Raw genomic sequence first — 22,797 nt, forward strand, 5'->3', positions numbered from 1 at the left:
GAAGGAATAACTGCCAGTATATTAGAACTTTTTTTGTCCATTTCTGAAGACGGAGGCAGATTTTGGCCTCCGAAACGTTAAGATAAGTATTGCATTATTTCTTAACAATTTTTTTGATAGGCAAAATTTTTTAATACGACAAGTTACTGATAAATAGAACTTATCGGCGTAAACTAAAAAGTTTGCCTTTCTACACTTGTATAAAGTTCCCCAATATAATTTTTATATTTTTCAGATTGTGCAAGGTAACGAATGCCCAAAAAAGGTCGATAAAAAACTGATTTTCCTTCACAAATAAATGACTTTCGTTGAATACTTCAAGTTGTTTTTACATTAAACCCCTTACTTGCAGAAATTTTCATGGATAATCTAGAGGGATATTAACAAAATTCATGAAAACATTAAATTCACTATTGAAATAGAAGCAGACAACTCAATCTATTTCTTGGAGTCAACAATTAGTAGAAGAAACAACAAACATGACTTTTCAATTTATCACAGACCGTTCTATACGGATATTACTATACATTACGAGTCTACCCATCCTTATCAACACAAAGTAGCAGCTTATAATAGCATGATTCACAGATTAGTCAATGTTCCACTTTGAATAGATAATTTCAATAATAGTATATTATGCAACGATCATGTAATGATGGTTATTAAGACACGAGCATTAACCGGGATATGAAACGAGCCGAAGGCGAGTTTTGTATGGTATATGCGAGTGTATTAATAACCATTACATGAGAGTTGCATACGCTATTTTTTCTAAACCCGATAAATAATGAAAAACTATAAATATTATATTTGTATTGAACACATTTACAGTAATTAACTCATATTTTTTTAAAAAAACACAAACTTAATGGTATTACCATGGATATATGAAAACTATAAAGATTCTAATTATATTTATATTGAATATAACAACTGTAATTAATCTGATCTTTTAAAAATATTGGAGTCGATGGTATTCCTTCTATATCGCTGTTTTCAGACATTTTGATAATATATGTAGGTAATATGGAAACTGATTTTGACAAATAAAGCAATTAGTTACTTAGGTTAGAATCTAGGACAAACAAAGGAACAGGATTCTTGATTGAAAAATTATGGGTTTCTATTGGTTGATAATCTGTATCGTTATGAAAAATCTGTATCATAATGGATATCATTATGAAACGGATTATGGTCATATAAGTGTATTGTTAGAGTACGGGTGTAGAAAAATAAATTAATATCATCAAGCAAATTGCGGTTAACAATGGGTTTGAAGCCGAATTAATAAACAAAATACTTGCCAAGAAAGTCTACGCAAAATCGATTCGAGACGTTTTCCTATTGATAAGGTAGATAATCAAAATTATAGAGCTTCAACGTATTTTGGACAACCAACGAAATAAGTGGCTTAATTTTTGAGGAAACGAGATATTAAAATTGCATATAGAACAAGTAATACGTTGGGAAAGTTAGTTAAAAATAATAAAGACAAAACATCCAAATTCGAGAAATCAGGAGGTATATGAATTAAAGTGTGGAACATGCCCTAAGGTATATATTGGTCAAACAGGCAGAACATTTATGAATCGAATCCAGGAACATCATACGAGCTATGTAAATAAGAAAACAAATTCAAAATATTCAAATTATCTTCTAAAAAAATCATAACTTTAACGAACAGTTCGAAATTTTGCACTGAATCATTTGGAAGCAATGGAAATTAATAAACTTAAAAGTGCAAACATTCTAATGAATGAACAACTAGATTTAAATAGATCCTCATTATTGAACTTGTTTTCTTAAAAACCGAGAAAGAATCATTATTGATGTAGATGTGAGGTAATATGCTTCAGGTGATTATAATTGAACAGGTACCAGAGGTAGAGGTTTGTGTAATTTTTTTGGGGTAGTCTCAATTATGGTTACTTGTAGTATATAAATATTAATGTAAGAATAACTTGAAGTATTCAAATCACTGGAGAAAGCTACTGTGCTAGCGAAACATGTTATGATATTTTTCAAATAATCATTAGTAATCTTTGTCAAGTTGTGTGGAAAACTGTGATTATTTGTAAAAAAAAATCTTTTTGGCTTTCTATTTCTCCATCAATATATATTTCCACAATAATTCAACATATTCAGATCGTTGAAGAGGCCTTCTAGGACTCATTTGAATAAGAAAAAATATTTTGTGTAAATGGTTCGAAAACTTTTATGGACCTAACTCTTTATACTTAACAGTTATATTTTCGTGATATGAACAAATATTCATTTATTAATTATACACACCTTATATCACGTTATTACACAAAAGCACTAGATACAGTATAAAGCAATACAAGAAGCTTATAAATAATATATCACGTTCGAAATGCTTCATTATTTCAGTAATCTTTATTCGAAGTAAGCGCTTCAAATTCACAATTATCTGAAATAATAATATAAGAGTATTAGGCAACAAATAAAATAATATATGTTACAAACTTTCAGGAATATTTCCATTAAAAACAAACATAGATAATAACGACAAAAAAATTAACACAGTCGTGCCCAAAAAAGTTTATCAATATCTTTCCGCAAATTTCACACATCATTTGAGTCATTTATACAGGTTTCAGTTCTTTGATAGCTCCTTAGTACTTTCTAATATAGAATAACTGTCTTGAAGGTAATCAAATTAGAATTGAACACTAAAAAGCCTACGGACTATTTTGCAGCTATTAAAACCAAAAGTAATGTGTCATAAAAATTGAAAGTTTCTCAAAATACAACTAATTTCAAACATTCAGAACATCATATAAATCTTCTAACATATCTCTCATTATCGATCTGTACCTCATATCCTTTTCGAGAGTTTCGTCAAGAATTTTGCTACGATTAATTTGAAAAAAATTTCTTGAAGTATTTTCGTCAGTTCTGATTACATCTAAAATTGTTTTTGGTAACTGTAGTATTTGATGATAACAAATCGCTTGACAAATCGCTGTTGATTCAAACTCCTTACAGGCTTGTGAAAATATCTCCCTGCTATAGATCGTGTTGATATCTACATTATACATTTTCAAAATATGCGAAAGGGTTTCATAATATATATCCAATAGTTCATATTTGAACATTGTCCTCATGTTTTTAGTGGTATTCATGTATATGAAGAAGAGCAGATCAACCATAGGAGGTGAATATCTGATAAGCTGAAAGTCTATGAGATAACAATCCGTTGGTATATTGTTTTGCTTTTTTGTTAGTATATTGCTCACCCATATATCTCCATGGCATACAACATTTCTGTAAATTTGAGATTCTTCGATATGGTCATACATTGAATCAAAGGCAATTCCAACCTGCTCTTTGAAGCGACCTAAGGTTATTGCTTTTGAAATATCTGAGAACTTTTCCAAAAAATATTCAATAGTCGTTCTAATAGAACACTTCATGATTGCACCGCTCACGTCTTCCTTTGCCCACATTACCTCACGAAAATATTCCTTATATTCTTGTTGTATTTCCTTGCCTGATCTATTTTCTAATAGAAAAGTACAAGCATGAAATTGAGCCAACTTTTTAATGGCCAGCACACACCATTCATAATCTTCTGGAGAAGATAGATCCGGACTGACGTAATTAGATACTGAGAGATCTTGTAGTATCATAACATCATTATTTCGGATAAAGTAACATTCGGGAGCAAAATTAGCAATATTTTGAAGTCCAAATTCTTTAAGTTTCGGAACGAAGTGTTTGTAAATGAACGTCTCTTTCTTGAATGATATTTCAGATAATACTCTCAATGTTTGGTTCATAGACGTTATATATTTTGCGAACATTTGACATGTTATTTCCTTCTTCTCGAGTTCAAATGATATCTGTAGCTGAAAATACTCCCCGAGGTATCCAGGATTTCCTTCGAAAGGAGCTAATTCAAAGTTGATCAGTTTGAAATTTTCAGTGCCCGCCTTATTTTTCACTATTTCATAACAATCTTCTCTCAATATATTGGGAAACATCATTATTTCATTCAATTTCACTATCAAAGGATTAACAAACGTAAATATATCTCCGAAGAAAGATGTCTCAAAGAGTGTTGATAGAATATGTAACTTCGCAAGAGGAATAACAGCCCTCACTATATTTTCCCACACTAAATCCAAAGATGAAATGATGTCAGAATGTAATTCCTGTTTCAGTACCGTGTAGTAATAGGACAACAAGTCATGAAAATTGTGTTGTCTGAAATGTTGATCTGTATAATAGAAAATATTGAATATCGCTTCATATACTAGAGGAAATGTTTTTTCGGGGTACCTGTCGAGAAGCTTTGTTTTTGTTGGCATATATGGACAATATGATAAATCTTTCAACTTTTCCTCACAAGCATTTATTGTTTTCAATACCCCTAACTTTAAATTGTGGGCACTTTTATCACCAAGACGAAGACGTTCGTATTCTTCATGTAAACTACTCAAGAACTGTTCACTTCTGCACTCATCAAACGAATATTTATCCAATTGTTCGTGCTTTTCTGCCAAGCACTTACACTGCTTCAAGGCAAGAGATTTCAGAAAACTTTTCATTCCATCGAGAAAATACTCATTCAAATCCATATCCGCCTTGTTTTATTCGATCACTTGGTAAACGCGAACAACCTTATATTAGAAAACTCATTATTGACTGATTATAACTTTGGAGTCTCAACTATTTATCCATTATTGTACTTATCAGCAGTCGTAAAAACCGGAAACTAAACGTTGGATAACCTTGATTCTCAACAAATAAATCTTGACTGAACTGTTTATAAATTATTTAAATTCTTCATATGAGTTGTGAGAACGATATATCTCCAGTGTCGGCACTAGTCATTTGCTAAGTGTCAAAAAATGTTTGGATTTATAACCTCAATGAAGAAAAGAGGACAAACTTTGAAAATATATATATATATATATATATATATATATATATATATATATATATATATATATATATATATATATATATATATATATATATATATATATATATATATATAGAAAAAAGTAGTCTTTTTGCTGACTAGTCAGAAAATAAGTGAAAACAATATTTGGGTATGCAGCAGGCCAAAAATTTAGTGTACTCTTATAACACAGATTCCAAGCTTTCGATAATCTTTATTATCATCATCAGGGATGCTACAATGAGGATAAAAAACAGTCATATTGATAAAATAATATTTCAAGCCAACTTACAGTGTATGTGAGGTTATGTGGCAGGTTGAAAGAAATATGGACGTAACATATATGAAAAATTACTAAGATGTCACTTAGGAAGTTACAGACAAACAATAATATAGTAGATTTAATGATATATCATTATATTATCAAATTTAAAAACCACCTGTTCCTTGAAGAGGAAACCACGTGCATGATTCAAAAAAATGGGATATGACATGTCATGTAATTCAGAATTAGCATGCGCTGTATACGCCAATTACAGGGCTCAAAACGAATTGACATTCGACATCAAACAAATTGTTTGATCTGTGGCATAAAACCTTAACATTGTTGCAAAATTGATTTTCGGGCAATGTCTGGCTGTAGACATCGCATGTTTAAATTCCATTACATTTTAAAACCAAGTAATTATTGTATTTAAATAATATCTTAAAACTTATCCTAATGGATTTTATATTAAACAGTAATAATGAGAAAGGATGATGATGTATTGTATATGGAAGATTCAATCTGTGAGAAGAATACCATTAGATGAGATTTGATGATTTTTTGTTTTGTGATTATCCATACAAATTAAATAAGAGTAAATTTCACTTAGGTGATTTAAATCAGTTTTTTTATTCATGGAGTTTTGTGAGTGTGCTATATGTACCATTTCTAGGAAAAGCCTCTTGGTAGTGTTTTTTTCGGTTGATAAAATTTTAATCGAATTATAATCCATACAGTGTCCTTGTTTAGAGACATGTTCACTCAAAGCACATCTCTCCGGGTGTAACCTACTGTCACTTTTGTGTGCTGTGATCCGATCTTTTAATAATCTAGATGTCTGTCCTATATATTCTTTGTCACAGTTTGTACATGGTATACAGTAAACTACATCCGAACAGTTGTTATAGGGAGTTTTGTCTTTTAATTTTGAAAAAATCCTATCGATTGTTAAAACATTTTTGTTTGCAATTTTGATATTATTATTGGCTGACTTCAGGATTCTGGATAGTCCTGGGTTGATATCTTTAATGTATGGGAGAGATGCATAAAAATTGGAAATTTGACTCAACTCAGTGGGACCTGCAGTTTCTGCATTCAATGAAACATGTGAATGATCATTCACATTAGTTAAAGTATCGTTGATATTGTTATTATTTGATAATCTGAAATTGTTTGTATTTAAATTGTCTATGGATGAAGTGCTGTACAATAATTTTTTTAGGAATTGTGGTGGGTATGAGTTTTGCCAAAAAAGTTTGTAAAGGAGATCTAGTTTTTTTTTTGAGAAAGGAAATGTCAGAGATCTTGAGAACCCTTTCTTTCATTTGTTTTATTACGTTTGTCTTCATGTTTTGGTTGTGATATGACCAATAGTTGATATAGCGACCCGAGCTCATCGGTTTTCTATACCAATCTATGTATATCACGTTATTCGGTGATCTGATGAAGAGAGTGTCCAAGAAAGGAACACTGTTTTCTTCATTTTCTTTTTCTAGTGTAAATTGTATATATGGATCGTAGCTGGTGAAAATGGACAGGGTTTCATCAAGAAATTCTCTGGGGATGGATATGATAATATCGTCTACATATTTTTTGAGGAAGAACGGTTTGTAAGGGAGTACTTCCAGGACAATGTCCAGCAAGTCGTCCATGACGTAAGCTGCCAAAATAGGGCTTATTTTGGCTCCCATTGGGGTGCCAAAAGTTTGTTTATAGAATTTACTGTTATATTTGAAATAAGTGTTATTGAATAAAAAGGAGATTAGATTTAAAAAAATATCTTTAGTTACATTGCAAAAACCAGTGATCATGTCCCATTTCCTCTCTATGGATCTCAAACAGGTGTCTAAGTAAACGTTGCTGAAAAGGGAAACTACATCCAAACTAGCTTATTCAAAATTATTTGGAAGTGTCATACCATTGAAGATATTGTTCACTTGAAAGGAATCTTTAATGTAATAATCATTATTTATTGTAATCATATGCTTTGGTGAGAATATCAGTAAGGAAGGAAGCAATGGATTCTGTGGGTGCTTTTATGGAAGCTACTATTGGTCTACCAGATAATCTAGGTTTATGGATTTTTGGAAGCGAGTAAAATTTTGGAGATACTGAATTATATGATGTTAATTTTTTCTTCATTGCCTCATCAATCTCATTGTTCATATATAAGGATTTGATCAAGTTATTACTTTTTGTTTGTATTGACAACGTTGGGTCTGAGGAAAGTTCAACGTACGCGCTGTTATTTACTATGAGGTCACTAGATATTGCATCATATTGATCTCTGTCCATAACAACCGTTACGTTGCCTTTATCTGATCTAGTTTTAATTAAGTTAGGATTGTCTTTAAGGAATTTTTTGGATTGATTATATAAACTATGGAAAAATGAGTAATTTTGTTGAGAATTGTGGAAACCATTTGTAACCAAATTGGTAGATTAAACTTACAACAAAATTTATTAAATGGTCAAAAATACTGAGTGCGCATCTAAGCAAAACTAAAAAAAAATATGGCTCTTCTTTGGCACCCCGAAAAAAAATCATAACACAAAAAAAATTGGAATCAGTACAAAGTATGGCCTCCACGCTGGTTTATTACGGCCCTACATCTATCGTGCATCGACAAAATGAGATTGTCAATGTCTTGTTGAGGTACATTTGCCCATTCAGCGATTAAAAGCTCTCCCAATTGAAACGTTGTGTGAATGTTCCCCATATGCGGAGTAATTCTTCGTTGAAGCATGTCCCACACATGCTCGATGGGATTCAGGTCCGGTGATTGTGCTGGCCATGGCAATACATCAACTCCTTCGTTGGTGAGCCAGTCAGTCACTAGACGCGCGACATGTGGACGAGCATTATCGTGCATTAGGTGGAAGTTTTCACCAACAGCACCAGCAAACGGACGGACGATAGGTAGAAGAATGGTGTCGAGGTACTGTCGAGCTGTGAGGGAGCGATTTGGAAAAACGAGATCGGTTCTGCCGCCGATCATGATTCCGCCCCATAGCATTACTGTACCACTTCTGTATGTGTGGACTTCCTGGACGTGTCTCAAACGTTCATTATTTCCAGGTCGTCTCCACAGTCTTACTCGACGAGAATCTGGATGAAATCCAAATCTGGATTCGTCTGTAAACAAAACTGTGGCCCAATCATTTGCATCCCAGTTTTTATGTTCTTGACACCACTCTAATCTTCTACCGCGATTGCCTCTCGACAAAGGTGGACATCTAAGTGGCCTTCTGTTGTGGAGATCTGCTTCATGAAGTCGATTTCTGACAGTATCAAGATCAATGGTTACCTGGTGCGTCTGTTGCAACACGTTAACCAACTCAAGTGCTGTGATTGTCGGTTGTCTTCTTGCGGTTAAGACCAAAAATCGGTCTTCAACTGCAGTTATAGCGCGTCCTCGCCCTGGATGTTGTTCGGCTGGACTGCCAGTTTCACGGAAACGCCGCCACAATCGACTGATAACACTTTGGGAGACCCCCAAACGAGGAGCTACATCATTTTGTCGCATGCCACCTTGAAGAAGCCCTACAGCTCTATTCATCTCAGCCAATGGTAAGTGATGGCGTTCCATGTTAAGGCACAATATTTCCAGTTAATTGCTGAGCAAGAACTGCATAGAATGTACAAACTCGACACTTTCAGATTATTCATTTTAGCCGAAAACCTACAGTTTGTAAAAAACTTGATGAAAGATTAGTTACCATTTTTGCAGGCTTTGTTCAACCCATAGAAATCTACAGGGTGGTCGAGTGTACCAATTTAATCGAAATTAAACGACCTCATGCATTTATTTTTATGATATTTAGTATGTTATAAAAATATCCCTAGACTTTTCCGATGTGTGTATGTATATTCTATCAAGAATATTCCAGGTACAGAACCCAAGGATGGTTCATAAAATATTCGGGAGATTCTGAGTTTAAAAAGGAGAATCACCTTAGAATATTCTTCAAATATATTTTATGAATATTCTAATAATATTTGGAATATTCCAAGAATGTGATGAGTAAATGCTATAAGGCATATGTTATGCCCCAGTAGCTGATACTGAAATTATTCAATGACATATTAGATGTCTTAAAATAGTTGCATTTTGACGCGAGATCCACACACGTAATTAAACACGTAATATACATAAATAATAATAATAATAATAATAATAATAATAATAATAATAATAATATTTATTTACCAAGATTTCAAATCAAGTTTACGATATATACATATATAAATATAACAATGGTGGATAAATAAAAGAAAAGAAGACCCACAAAAGTAAAACTTATGCGTGGGCAGAATTTCGAAATATATAAATTAAAACAATAATAATGATGATGCATATAGAGAACACTCCTAAGTTGGACAATATTATATTAACAATGTAATAGTACTAATACTTATTGTTGTGAACATACGTGTCTGTATCATTCTGAGTACAATAATGGATATCAGTTTCTTCGATGATTTCCACGAATAAACAGGGAGACCCACAGAAACCTAGGTTGTGCGTGGGGTTTTTTCCTGTTTATTCATAAATTTTGTTGTTTGATGTAGAGGTATTTTATAATTTTTTCAATATTGTAGTCAACATAATGGAAATAACCCTTTAATTTTCAACTAATTGTTCTGTACTCTTAATATATCGTGAATTACTTTTCTGTCTAGATTAAATGTGTACGATTTTAGTTTTTTTCTGATTAAAGTGATAGAGTTGATGTGAGTGATGAGATCCTTTAAATTTTAATGTGAGAAGTTGAAAAGCAGAGATGCGAGGTAAGTATAACATCGTTGTCCTACAGCTTTTTTTGAGGATTTCGTACGAATATCAGAATTGCTTTTTTGTCTTGTTGTGTATTTATGTTCTATTGTTTTCAGTTCGTGTTTGTTTCTGTATAGGTTAACTAAAATGCTATAAAAAATGATTGTTTCAAATCGAAGCATTTCGATTCTTTATATAATTCATCTGTAGGATACCTATACGGTCTCTTGAATATTATTTTTAGAAATATTTTTTGGAAAATTTCAATTTTTTTTAGGTGGATATCTGCTATGCCTTCCCACCCTAAAATCCCATATTGTAATCTTGATTTTATTAATGCGTGGTACAGAACCTTCATATGGTGAGTATTCAAGATTTTCAACAAATATTTGAATTTTGGGAGCATGTACCTTAGAGTATTAACGATATTCTGAGCGTGTATATCCCATCTCAAGTGTCGATCTAATGTTATTCCCAAATATTTAAAACTAATTGTGGAATGGATAAGTTTGACTGTATCATTTCTTTGAATTAAAATCGTTTCATACTGAGGTGAATTGTTTTTGTAGATGGCAAATGGCATAAACTTGGTCTTGTCATAGTTTACTGTGAGGTAATTCTGGTCAAACCATTTCAACATACTTTCAAAATCTAACTCGATTTTGCTTTTCAGGTTGCCCCATGAATCATCTTTGTATAACACAACTGTATCGTCAGCAAAGCTGTAAATTTCCCCTTCACACTTCAGGGTAAATAGTTTATTCATATAAATAATGAAGAGAATGGGTCCTAAGACGGTACCTTGTGGTACTCCACATGTGATTGTTTGTTGAGTGTTTATTTTGTCTTTAATTTGTACTGACTGTTTCCTATTTGATAAGTAATTTCTGAATAATTTGAGCACGATACCCCTAAATCCTAATTCCTCCCAGGCACCTAGAAGCAGTTCATGATTGACTGTATCGAATGCCTTGGAGAGATCGAGAGATTTTCCCTGTCTGAACCCATATTGTCTATTTAAGATCATTTGATATCTATCCAGATATTGTGTCATTCGACCTTTGATTATTTTTTCAAAAATTTCTGTTATATTCGTTATGAGTGACACGGGTCTATAGTTCTCCGATTTTGTCTTTTCTCCTTTTTTAAAGAGAGGTTTTACAATGCTCAGTTTGAAGTGTGAAGGACAAATTCCAGTAAAGAATATTCTATTGATCAGATGTGCCAATGGAATTTAAATTTCGTTTGATATTCTTTTGAGCGTTTCGGTGGTGATCGACGTACCTTGGAATTTTTCCATTTTCTAGTGAATCAATTGGTGTCTTGATTTCTTGTTCCGTAGTGGGTGTCAGAAAGAACGAATTTGAGATTGGTTCTCTTTCAGGTGTGGGTTCAAGTGAGGGTGTTATATTTTCTGCTAGAGTTTTCCCTACATTTATGAAATAGTTGTTCAAGATTTCAGTCATCTCCTGTTCATCTTCGACTATATTTTTATTTTTTGATTCAATTTTTGATATCTCTTGTTTTGGATGGGAATTGTGAAGAGTTTTCACAGTGTTCCATAATGTTTTCGTGTTATTTTTATTTTTTCTATATTTTTGACATAGTAGTTTTTTTTGTAGTTGCTCTCAGCCTGTTCAGTTGATTTTTGTATGTCACATATTCTTTTTTGTACTGTTCGGGATTTTTAAAATATTTTTTATATAATTTTTCTTTGGTATTTATAGATTTTACTAGGCTCTCTGTTATCCAAATTTTCCTTTTGATTAATTTTCTCTTGATTTTTATTTTTTTAGTGTGTTTTTCTATTGTTCGAGTTAATTTTTCTGTGAAAACTGTCATTGCTTCTTCAATTCTTGTTTCATTATATACGATTAACCAGTTTGTTTCTCTCAGTTTCGATTTCAGTTCAGAATAGTTTATGTATTTCTTACAATCCACGCTTTGCTTTTTTTCAGTTATTTTCAAAGTCATTACTAACAATGTGGTGAAGTGGTCGGTGATTCCTGATTTGATTATAATTGGTAGGCTTTCTTCTAGAACGCATTCTGATTTTGTATTCAAAAAAATGTGATCTAAACAACTTGATGAATTATTTTGTACTCTTGTGGGTTTGTTTATCATTGAGACGTAGTTATATTCAGATAATCGCTAGATATCTCTTGATCTTCCACAAGAATGTCGATGTTGAAGTCATCTATCAAAATATGATGCTGGAATTCATTATTTCTTATTTTTTCTAGGTATCCCGACCAGTTCTGGACGAATGATTCCAAGAAAGTTGATGGGGGTCTGTATACTGCTGTTAGCAGGATATTCTCATTTTTTGACATTTTTATGTCTATCTCTATTATGCTCCATACTCCTAATGTACAAATATATTCCAAAAACTATACACACTGATATATTCGACTAGAAACACTACAAATATTAAAAATAAAAATCTAACTCGAGATACTTATTTACTGAATAAAATATTCCTGAGTATTTACATGTTACGAATATTAGAAATGTATTTCAGTTGGGATGTTCCTACTATGAAAAAAATGTATACTAAAATAACTCTGTGAATTCATCGGCACTATTTAAAAAATAATAAATATATCATTTCATTGAAGGAGAAAAATGTATCACATGAAGAAGTGAGCGAGATATAGGTTCCCCACTTCAAAAAATTAACCCACAAATGAAGTATTTTAAATGAGTGGTATGATAGGTTCTTCAATGAATTTCCCTTACTTAAAATCATCCAAACTTTGCTCACCAGAAGAGTATTCCTGACTTTTGTCCAACAATGCATCAGCCAGTCTTTCATTATCGATACCTGGAACAAAATATACAATAACGTTCATTATCCTTTTGTCCAACAATGCATCAGCCAGTCTCTCATTATCGATAACTAGTACAAAATATACAATAACGTTCATTACCCCAATTTGAAAGTGGCACAACAAAATTGAAATAGAAATCAAATAGATATTTTTCTCATAGGTTCCTCATGAACATTTACAACTTTTTATGACTTGGAGAGCATCTTGCATTCCCTTGTTGAAAAGTACGCATTACATTTTCAGATACTTGGCGCATCTGCCTGTACCAGGTACCACTCCTTTTCCTTTTGAGCATATTGATACTATCTTGAAAAAGAGTGATAAAAATTATAAAAGCATATGATACAAAAGAATATGTCATTCACTTACTTTTCTCTACTGAAGATACACAACTGAAATCACTCTAGTTTAAACATGTACTTAGTCAAACCAACAAATCTCACACACCAACTCTCCTCGGGCCTAAAATGAGGTACAGTAAGGTTAAGCACCATGACTTTATTCTCGATACTATTGTCTTTTACTTAGGGCCGGTTCCATAATCTATGTTAAAGTCTCTTTTAAGAGCTAAAGTTGTCTTTATGCTTAAAGTCGGTTCCATAATGGATTTTTAAAGGCTCCTTTACGTAAAAGTGTCCTTTATGCTGAAGCGTCGATTTCGCGACTTTTGCTCGCAAAAGGAGGCTTTTTGTCAACATAACTCCCAATAAATTTCAGTTTCTTCCGAGCATTAAAATGAATTATCGTCGATTTGAGTTGATTTCTTCAGATGAAGATGAGGATGAAAATTATGTGGATTTGAGGAAAGTGAAGGTCTACAGGAAAAGAGGAGCATACAGGAGCATATAGTGAGAAAGAATTTTATGAGAGGTTTCGCCTAAGAAAAAATACAGTTGTTTCATTATTGGAGCAAATAGAAAACGTTCTTGCACCTCGTACCAATAGGTATGTCACCATTTACATCCATGATATATAATATATTGTTCAAGGATGATTTGATATAAGATATTATCTATAGCATTTTCATATTTGAAATTTTCTGGGGAGGAGCTATTAAACCGATGCAACAGCTGCTATTAACACACCGATTTTTTGCAACGGGAAACTTCCGAATAACTGCCGGAGGTTTGATGGGAATTTCAAAAACTTCCTCGTGTAGAATAGTAAAAAAGGTGTCATGTGCGATAGCAGGTCTAAGAAAAAGGTACATAAACATGAGATCTACCAGGGAAGAGATGGAAAATGGTGCTCAAAAATTTTATAGAATAGGAAGATTTCCCAGAGTTATAGGTGCCATCGATTGAACACTGGTTAGAATAGATTCTGTCGGAGGTGCCGACGCTGAAATATTCAGGTCTCGCAAAAACTTCTTCGCACTCAATCTTCAAACTGATAGCGATGCAAACCTGAGGATAAAGAACATTGTCGCTCGTTGGCCAGGCTCGGCTCATGACCAAACCATTTTTAACAATAGTATTTTGAAAAATCTGTTTGAACGTGACGAGTATGAGCCATATATTTTGATAGGAGACAGCGGTAATCATCTTGAACCATACTTGATGACCAAGTTGCGCAGGGTCATGAATGAGGCAGAAAATGTATAAAATGAATCTATAATCAGAACAAGAAATGTTGTGGAGAGACAATATGGTGTGTGGAAAAAACGATTCCCAGTTCTGAGCTTCGGAATGCGCCTCAAACTTAACACCATTATGGCCGTCATTATAGCAACAGCTGTTTTACATAATATGGCTATTGATTGGAGCGATGAACCTCTACCTGAGTGGCTTGTCCAAGAAGACATTAAAGTTGAAGAAGAACAAGAAGAAGAAGGAGGAGGAGACCAAGATGATAAAAATGTATTGAACGGAGGCAGAAACATGCGAAGGCTTATAATAAACAATCATTTTGAAAATTTGTAAAGAGATAATCTATATTGAAATTGTACATAGAAAAAATAAAGTTCCATAAAGAATCATCTTCGAAACATTTACTGAATTTGTTTTCGTAACAGCTTGAGTTTTAACAATTCAATTTCAATATTCTTTTTCTCCTTCTCCAACTCGTGTATCTCCTGCTCCCTGGCATCTTTATTTTTCAATTCCAGTTCGTCCTTCATGCTTTCTGCCATGCCTTTGTAATAATTTTTTTTCGCATCTCCTAATGAACTCTGCATAACAGGTCGCAGCTTTTTGGACGGAGATTATTTCAGTTTATAAGGATTATAATCCGCCCAGTTGGTAACTTTCTCTGAAGCAACCTTCAAATAAATAAATGCTCAACTTGTTCAAGAGTAAGTTTATTCTTATTTACGTTTCTGGAACATCCAGGGAGATTCTTTTTTTCTGTAAGCACATTTTTTGATGGATGTTTTTGGTGGCACGACGGTTTCGCAATTTGCACCTACAATCAATCGCATTGATTTGATTGTAAGAAAATTTGCATCAATATACTTACTTCTTTAGATGGCAGTTTCTCTGCAAGTACCACCTGCAATTTAAAAATCATTGATTAAACATTCTATATAAAATAGTCAAACTATAAACATCCAAAACAAATAAAATACATACTTCCATTTCTTCAATAAGCAATGGCGGTTCAATAAGAGAGACATCTGAATCTTTTATCGGGTCTTCATCCATCTTCTCCAAAATTGTTTCATTTGCCTGAAATAAAAAAATATTTCATAAATATATTCAAATATGTTTCAATAATTACTCACATTGTCATCGTTGTTTGGGTTTGTGAGGCCTACAACCGTTTTTGCATTCACAATTTTTAGAATCATGTCCATAACTGGGTCGTCCATCTTCGGTATGAAGAATCCACCACCAGTGCCCTTCTCATATTTTTTCTCTTTCGCCACTTGTTTCCTCATTTTTGTTTTGAGGTTGTTATACTTTGACTTTAGTTGGTCGACACCTCTGAATCCTAAAGTGTTGGTGTTGAATGAAGCGCAAATCCGTACCCATGCCATTTCCTGCAATTATATCTAATGTTACACATAAAATACTCAGATATGAGCAGTCACATTCTTTACAAACTGGAATGAACTCACCTTCGCAGTATTTGAAACCTTGTTTGTTTCTTTGTTCTCTATGAACTTCCTCTCTTCATAGATTTTCTCCACTAACCGCAGCTCCTCTTCCTTACTGAAGGGCGATGCCTTTTTTTTGCAACTGCTTGAAGCCATCTATACGAAAAGAAACAAAGTACTTAAAAATCCAGAGGCAACTAAGCGCGAAAACGAACCAAAACAAACACATTTAACTCCATTATATGTACGCTCTGTGATGCCAACTATCATTCAATGCAAGAAAACCGCACTTTCAGTGCGACTTTACATTCGATTATGGAGCACCTGGGACATTTAAAGCCGACTTCTGAAAAAAGGCACCTTTTGGTAAAATGTGCTTTTGACTGATATTATGGAATCGGGCCTTACTTTTTTTAAAGACTGATTATGTAACTCTACTGTTTGGACATGCAAAAGCAAACTAGTCACTGTATTCAAACTATAAATGGTAAACTAAACATACTTTGATTAATAACACCAATACATCATGCAATACGCACGCGAACCTGCTATACCAACCGTCATGTTATACGAAATGTCGATTTCAAGTTTAACGTCAAGCGTTAAGGGGCAGCCGCTTTCACAGAGCTTCGAGACTGTCGCCCACTACACTTCAACTGACCAATGAGAAACGTTTACTTGAATACTTCACTTCCTCATTTCTCTGTTAGAACAATTCATCAGAATCTTCGCGACGAGTTCAAAAACTGGTTAATACATCAGGTCATGCAATCGATTGAAATATTCAAATATTATTGTTTTTAATAATATCTAATTATTTGAATACGTTATCATGAAAAAATTCAATATTCCAGTAATATACCGTATAGAATATTTTAGAATATTCCAAAATATACCGTGGGGATATATTCTAAAAATATACCATATGGTATATTCGATCGACAATATTCTTAGAATATCAACGGGAGAATCATCCATTCATAGATATTCTATGCACATGCTTTCGGGAATAATCCTGCCATATGCATTCAAGCATATCCTATGAATATTTCAAAGGCATGTATATATTCCAAGAATATTCTATAAAAATTTCGAATATATACGTTCATTTCATGATACAGAGGGAATATCCTATGATTATCTATGCTCTCTGGGGATTAATGAACTCTTACTTTTAACCGTATGACTCCAAGCACACGTCAGAAGATACCCAGCGATAATCAAAAATCCAACAGTTGTAGTGAACCAACGTTCACATACCGATGGAAAGGAGAATTAATGAGATTTTATCTTTCAACCTATGATTTTCGTTAGAGATTAGACGATATGCAGAGTGAAGATCGATCTCGCTTCACAATTGCGGTTGTTTCAACGAGTACAACAAATCACTCACGATAACCAACCAGCTACCACAAAGGAAAGACCTTCGCTATCTCCTAATTTGACTAAGTGTAATAAAGATTATTCGTGGAGTATCAGCTCGTTGGCAATGAAAATGATTTCAAAACAATGTTAAGTACACACTTTCGAATGACAGTTACCTATTCTGTCGGAATTAACACGATTACTATTATTATTTTAATTTGAGAGGGTTATATTTTCAGGAGTCACTAATTTTTAGGAAAGAAAGTTCTCAAAGCTGAATATTTTTTTTTCTTTTTTGATATTTCGATCTATGTCAGATCATACAAATACCAATGAATTATTCAAGTAACATTTTATTGTGAGATTTCCACTGAACAGTTCCCAAAACCGAAAACAACCGCAACACGTGTTTCACTATACAATAGCTTCCTCAGGCGTAATCATACTGTGTTCATTGGTATGTGTTCCATCTCATATATACCAACGGCCATCAACTTGTTATAATAAATTTTGTTTAGATATAAATGAAGTAAAATACGCAGTTTTCTCAAAATCACGAACGTTTCAAAAAATAATATACATTAATATACATTGAAAGCTGTTTATTATTAGGAGAGATCAATTTTGAAATTGATTGCTTTCTTCATTTCTTTGGAAGATAGCCACATTTTTTGTATAAAGATAGAAAAGTAGAAAGACAGAACCTTTCTTTCCCATAAATGTAAGTATTTCCCATCGTGGCTTTTTTCACCAATAAGTTTTAAGGTTTTCAGGATAGAAAAGTATTACTTTTCATTTCAAGAAAGCTAAGTACATAGAAAATACACAATAATTTCATTTTTCCTAGGCAGAATTTATAAATACGACAATTTACTTAACAAATATACGATTTAAATGATGCCGCATTTTTTTGGGGTGAACTTTGGTTTGTCCAAAAATCCAAAATTATCAAGAAACATAACACATTTCGCACTAGTATTTCTAAAATGCCACAACTCAAAAATCGGTATATTTGAGTTGAGACTATGAAAAAATTGGTAAATATTTCTGTATCAAGTTGTATTAACTGTATCAAGTTGTATTAACATCCAAACTGTATCAACTTGATATAGTTCAGATGATACTGTATCAACTTGATACAGTTTATATGATCGATAGAGAAATATTTATTGATTTTTTTCATATTGATTTTTGAGTTGTGTCCCTTTAGAAATACTAGTGCGATTTGATAAATTCACCTTGAACAACAATTAATTCAACAGAATTTTCAATCATTCCATGTTCAGCTCCTTTTTTATGCAGGTACCTCCACCTCTGTTAACCTCCGCTCTTGTGGAGGTCAAATGTTTGTACTTCTGTTTCTGCCTGCCACTGCTGAGGTACAACTTCAGTTTTTTTACACGCTTTATATTAGCTTCTCCTGTATGTATTCATGTATGAATGTTTGTTTGTTTGTTTGTAATTCTCAACCTCGGGATCTGTATTTGACAGAATTATCGACATTATTGCCTGATCAATTCGCGGGCAGGTGGCGCTCTACGTAATTTCCTTGATATAATTCGAACTCACTTTACATGCGCCTGCTGCCTTATTTGCAACCCTCCTTTGCGCTCCTGCTGCCTTGGGCTTGGTAGTTAATTTTCAGGCTCCCTCTCCGGAATCGGAAAATATCAATGATCATTTTACTAAACAATATACAGCTGATTGATCCCAAAGTTTAGATGAAATGAATATAGTTTAAAAAGACAATAAAACACGCTTTTATAGCATACAAAACTAAAAAATTAAAAATAAATATAGTTTAACATCGAACTGAAAAGTTGAAGATGAAGATACAAAAAATATGGCACAAACCCATAACACAAAGCCGTGTTAATTCCGACAGAATAGGTAACTGTCATTCGAAAGTGTGTAACATTGTTCTGAAATCATTTTCATTGCCAACGAGCTAATACTATATGAGTAGGTAATCTTCAATACACTTAGTCAAATTAGGAGATAGCGAAGGTCTTTGTGGTAGCTGGTTGGTTATCGTAAGTGATTTGTACTACTCGTTGAAACAACCGCAATTATGAAGCGAGATCGATCTTCACTCTGCATATCGTCTAATCACTAACAAAAATCATACGTTGGAAGATAAAATCTCATTAATTCTTTCTATCGGTATGTGAACGTTGGTTCACTACAACTGTTGGATTTTTGATTATCGCTGGGTATCGTCTGACGTGTGCTTGGATTCATACGGTTAAAAGTAAGAGTTCATTAATCCCCAGAGAGCATAGATAATCATAGAATATTCCGTCTGTATCATAAAACGAACGTATATATTTCAAATTTTCAAAGAATATTCCTGGAATATATACATGCAGGGCCCCGCTACCACATGTGCAAAGTGTGTAATGCACGCGAGCGCCATCCTTTAGGGGCGCCAAAATCCAGAGTCGAAAATTGCAATAATTAAAAAAAAAAACAAAAAACAAAAATTAATTGTTCTTGATTTTTCCTGTTTAGACATGAACAATGCCCGGAGCGCTATAAAAGAGATGATGCATCGCCAGAGGCGTTTTTAAACCGGTTAGTTCACTGTACCGTGCAACAAGTGCATAAAAATAAGTAATCCTATTAATTATTACAGTTAAAGTAATTTTTATTTTGTCAAGTGTTGTGTTGTATAATATTTTGTTTACTACTTTTTTCTAAAAAATTAAGTGCTGAATACCTGCTGACTCCAATTTCAACGGTTCGATTTTTTATAAAATGGTAAGTAGTCCCTACTTTAATTTATACTATCAACATTAAACCTTTATAGGATACTGGTTATAATTATTTTTTGTTTACCCAAATATCTTTTTATTAATTGAAATGTCATGTACAGGGTCTTTGACTACATCTACGTGCTTCCTAGAGCCTTTATTATTTTACACAGAAAAAAATGTTTTAAGCAGAAGTTGTAGGTTTTTTCCTATATTATCTTTTGAAGTTATCAGATAAAAATAAAATCGCATCGAAAATGAAAAAATATACTTAGGCAGCATCCACATTAATAAAACACCCTGTATATTATGCGCTAAAATAAAAGCCCTTTTTTCTCTGATTTGGAAAATATATATGTCATTTAGGCATTTGGATGAGCTGTTATTAAATTTTTAAGTTATATTAACTTAAATAAATTGTAGATAAAGCCATGGAAACAATTAGACGAAATATAATTTATTTTCAATAGTCCAAATAGCAAACAAATATAAGTAAAATACATTTTTTTCTATCTGACATAATAAAGGCTCTAGGCACATAAATATAATCAAAAAATCAAAGACCCTGTACAAGTTTAAAAAAATTATTGGTTTTTCATCAATGACTCGCTTAGTTTTTATGCTATCAATCTTTTTAAAAAACCATTTTGTAGGTTTTTTTAAGGGCTATAAGATCAAATTAGCTTAATATTTTTTCTGCCTTTATTTTTGAAAGGGTTTAAGCTGAAAGGGCTCGAACAAATTGCTTTTTACTTAAGTACGTTAAAGTTGTTTCCATTACCTGATGATACTGACCCCTTAAGTATTTTACAATATATATTTGAAAACAAATTAATCTCCACCCTTCCAGACTTAAGCATTTCACTAAGAATTCTTCTGACATTACCTGTATCTGTAGCGTCTGGTTAGCGATCTTTTTCAAAGTTAAAAACATTAAAAATTATTTAAGATTGACAATGCTCCAAGAAAGATTGTCTGCTATTAGCAATATTAGCAATTGAACAAGAAATTTTTGATGGTATAGATTTTAGCCATATGATTAATGAATTTGCAGTAGCAAAGTCTCGGGAAATATCGCTGCTACAATAGGTATTTTGTATTTTTCTATTGTGCCTAGCTATCATTTTTGATTTTATAACGAAGTTACCTAGGTATTTTTTATCAGAAGTATCTGCATATTGCATATTTTTTTAAATATCTAAGTATTAGTAGGCAATATTTCTGTTATTTGTTCCTAAAAAAGATGTGATTTTTAGTTTTGGGTTATTTTTTAATATTTATAAACAACGTGTCTGTACTCTATTAGTTAAGTGAATGCTTTAAAACGGGTGTGAACAAGATTTTATTTTAATTTATTTTGTTATGGTTTTATTCTGTTTGTTTCATTTTGATATTTTAGTCTACAAATAAATATGCCTTCTAAAGTTCAGTTTTTTGCTTTATTGCAAGCACCTACCTACCTACCTTCAAAAAAATGAATAAAAAAACATGATCCAAAATGCCTTAAGGGGCGCCAAAATCCTTTTTTGTACACAGGCGCCAGTAGCCCTTACGGGGGCTCTGCATACATGCCTTTGAAATATTCATAGGATATGCTTGAATGAATATGGCAGGATTATTTCCGAAAGAATGTAGTTTAAGAAACTTAAAAACACGCTTTTAAAGAACATTGAACTAAAAAGTTAAAAATAAATTTTTTAATTAAGCTTTAAACAATAACGAACGAAAAATACTTGTATTATTGTGAAAAAAGCGATGGGCACTTGATGTACAAAAAATATGGCACAATGCCATAACACAAAGTATGCTATAGATTATTTTTGAGTCATAGACTGTATATATATATATATATATATATATATATATATATATATATATATATATATATATATATATATATATATGTCTATAAGTACACAACCATGTTGAGTTTGTATGTATTTTTCACAAGCTTTGTCCACAAGATTTATTCTTAATGACAATAAAGTATATTATCATTATTGTTATTATCATTATCATTACATCAATTTGTATTATATTAGACCATGGAAGTTCGAAGTAATGAAATACTCCTCTAAACATTGTCAACCACCTTCAAACAAACGTTGGTTTTTGTAAATATGAAATTCGAAAAAAGATTCAGAAAGAAGAGGAAATTTCACATGTAAGATTGGTTCGATAATAAAGGTAGAATGAGAGAAAACTAATTTTATTCGATCTCTATTGGATTTGCTGCTGTCAGCTATCAGCGTTTTGTGAATTAAAAAAGCGAAAACCATGAAAAACTGATTAAAAATACATTTAAACAATCAATAAGAGAACTAACAATAATTTATTATGGTATCTGAAACTTACCTAAAACCAGGCACACTATTCGTAACTTGTATAACAAATTCTGATAGTTTCGCCCAGAGGATTATAATTTTCTTTCGATTTCTACGGCTATCGCTTACAGACTTGAAGAAAAAAATTTCATTTTGTTCTGTCCGAACATTTAGCAAAAACTATTAAAATGATGAACGGTCAGGTAGAGGCATCTAGTCGTATACTTATCAACCTTTCGAAGTAGAAACCTTACATTCCAATGATAGCGGGTAGGAATGACCACATACAGGATGATTCTGCTACTCGGAACTGCAGGACCAATATTTATAATTGTCCCAGATTGTTGAAAATACGTCTTGAAAGGGCTTGCGCAAGATACGAAATATATCAACATTCACGCAAAGTCACTTTTTAAAAAAAATATTTTGAGTACAAACTGTAAAACCTCATAAAAGATGTTTACTGTATGAACTCTAGCAACTGACTGATATGAAAATGGAGTTGTCTTTAGGT

General features: G+C 32.5%; 2 protein-coding genes across 2 annotated transcripts; both read right to left on the minus strand.

Moving 5' to 3' along the window:
- Positions 1-2,378: 2,378 nt before the first annotated feature.
- LOC111516243 (uncharacterized) lies at positions 2,379-4,787 on the minus strand. Its single transcript, XM_074184705.1, has 2 exons — positions 3,261-4,787; positions 2,379-3,194 (listed from the first exon to the last, which is right to left on the minus strand). Exons 1-2 carry the CDS (start codon positions 4,602-4,604, stop codon positions 2,781-2,783), a joined length of 1,758 nt encoding a protein of 585 aa, XP_074040806.1. The 5' UTR covers positions 4,605-4,787; the 3' UTR covers positions 2,379-2,780.
- A 10,675-nt stretch (positions 4,788-15,462) lies between these two features.
- LOC141486532 (uncharacterized) lies at positions 15,463-22,581 on the minus strand. The gene is made up of 4 exons (XM_074184659.1): positions 22,315-22,581; positions 15,863-15,997; positions 15,523-15,784; positions 15,463-15,470 (listed from the first exon to the last, which is right to left on the minus strand). The coding sequence occupies exons 2-4, from the start codon at positions 15,995-15,997 to the stop codon at positions 15,463-15,465; spliced, it is 405 nt and encodes a 134-aa protein (XP_074040760.1). The 5' UTR covers positions 22,315-22,581.
- Between the last annotated feature and the right edge of the window lie 216 nt (positions 22,582-22,797).

Source organism: Leptinotarsa decemlineata, unplaced genomic scaffold (assembly GCF_025532065.1).
Source record: "Leptinotarsa decemlineata unplaced genomic scaffold, Ldec_3_MD MMD2_tig00026358_RagTag_RagTag, whole genome shotgun sequence".
Taxonomy (NCBI): domain Eukaryota; kingdom Metazoa; phylum Arthropoda; class Insecta; order Coleoptera; family Chrysomelidae; genus Leptinotarsa; species Leptinotarsa decemlineata.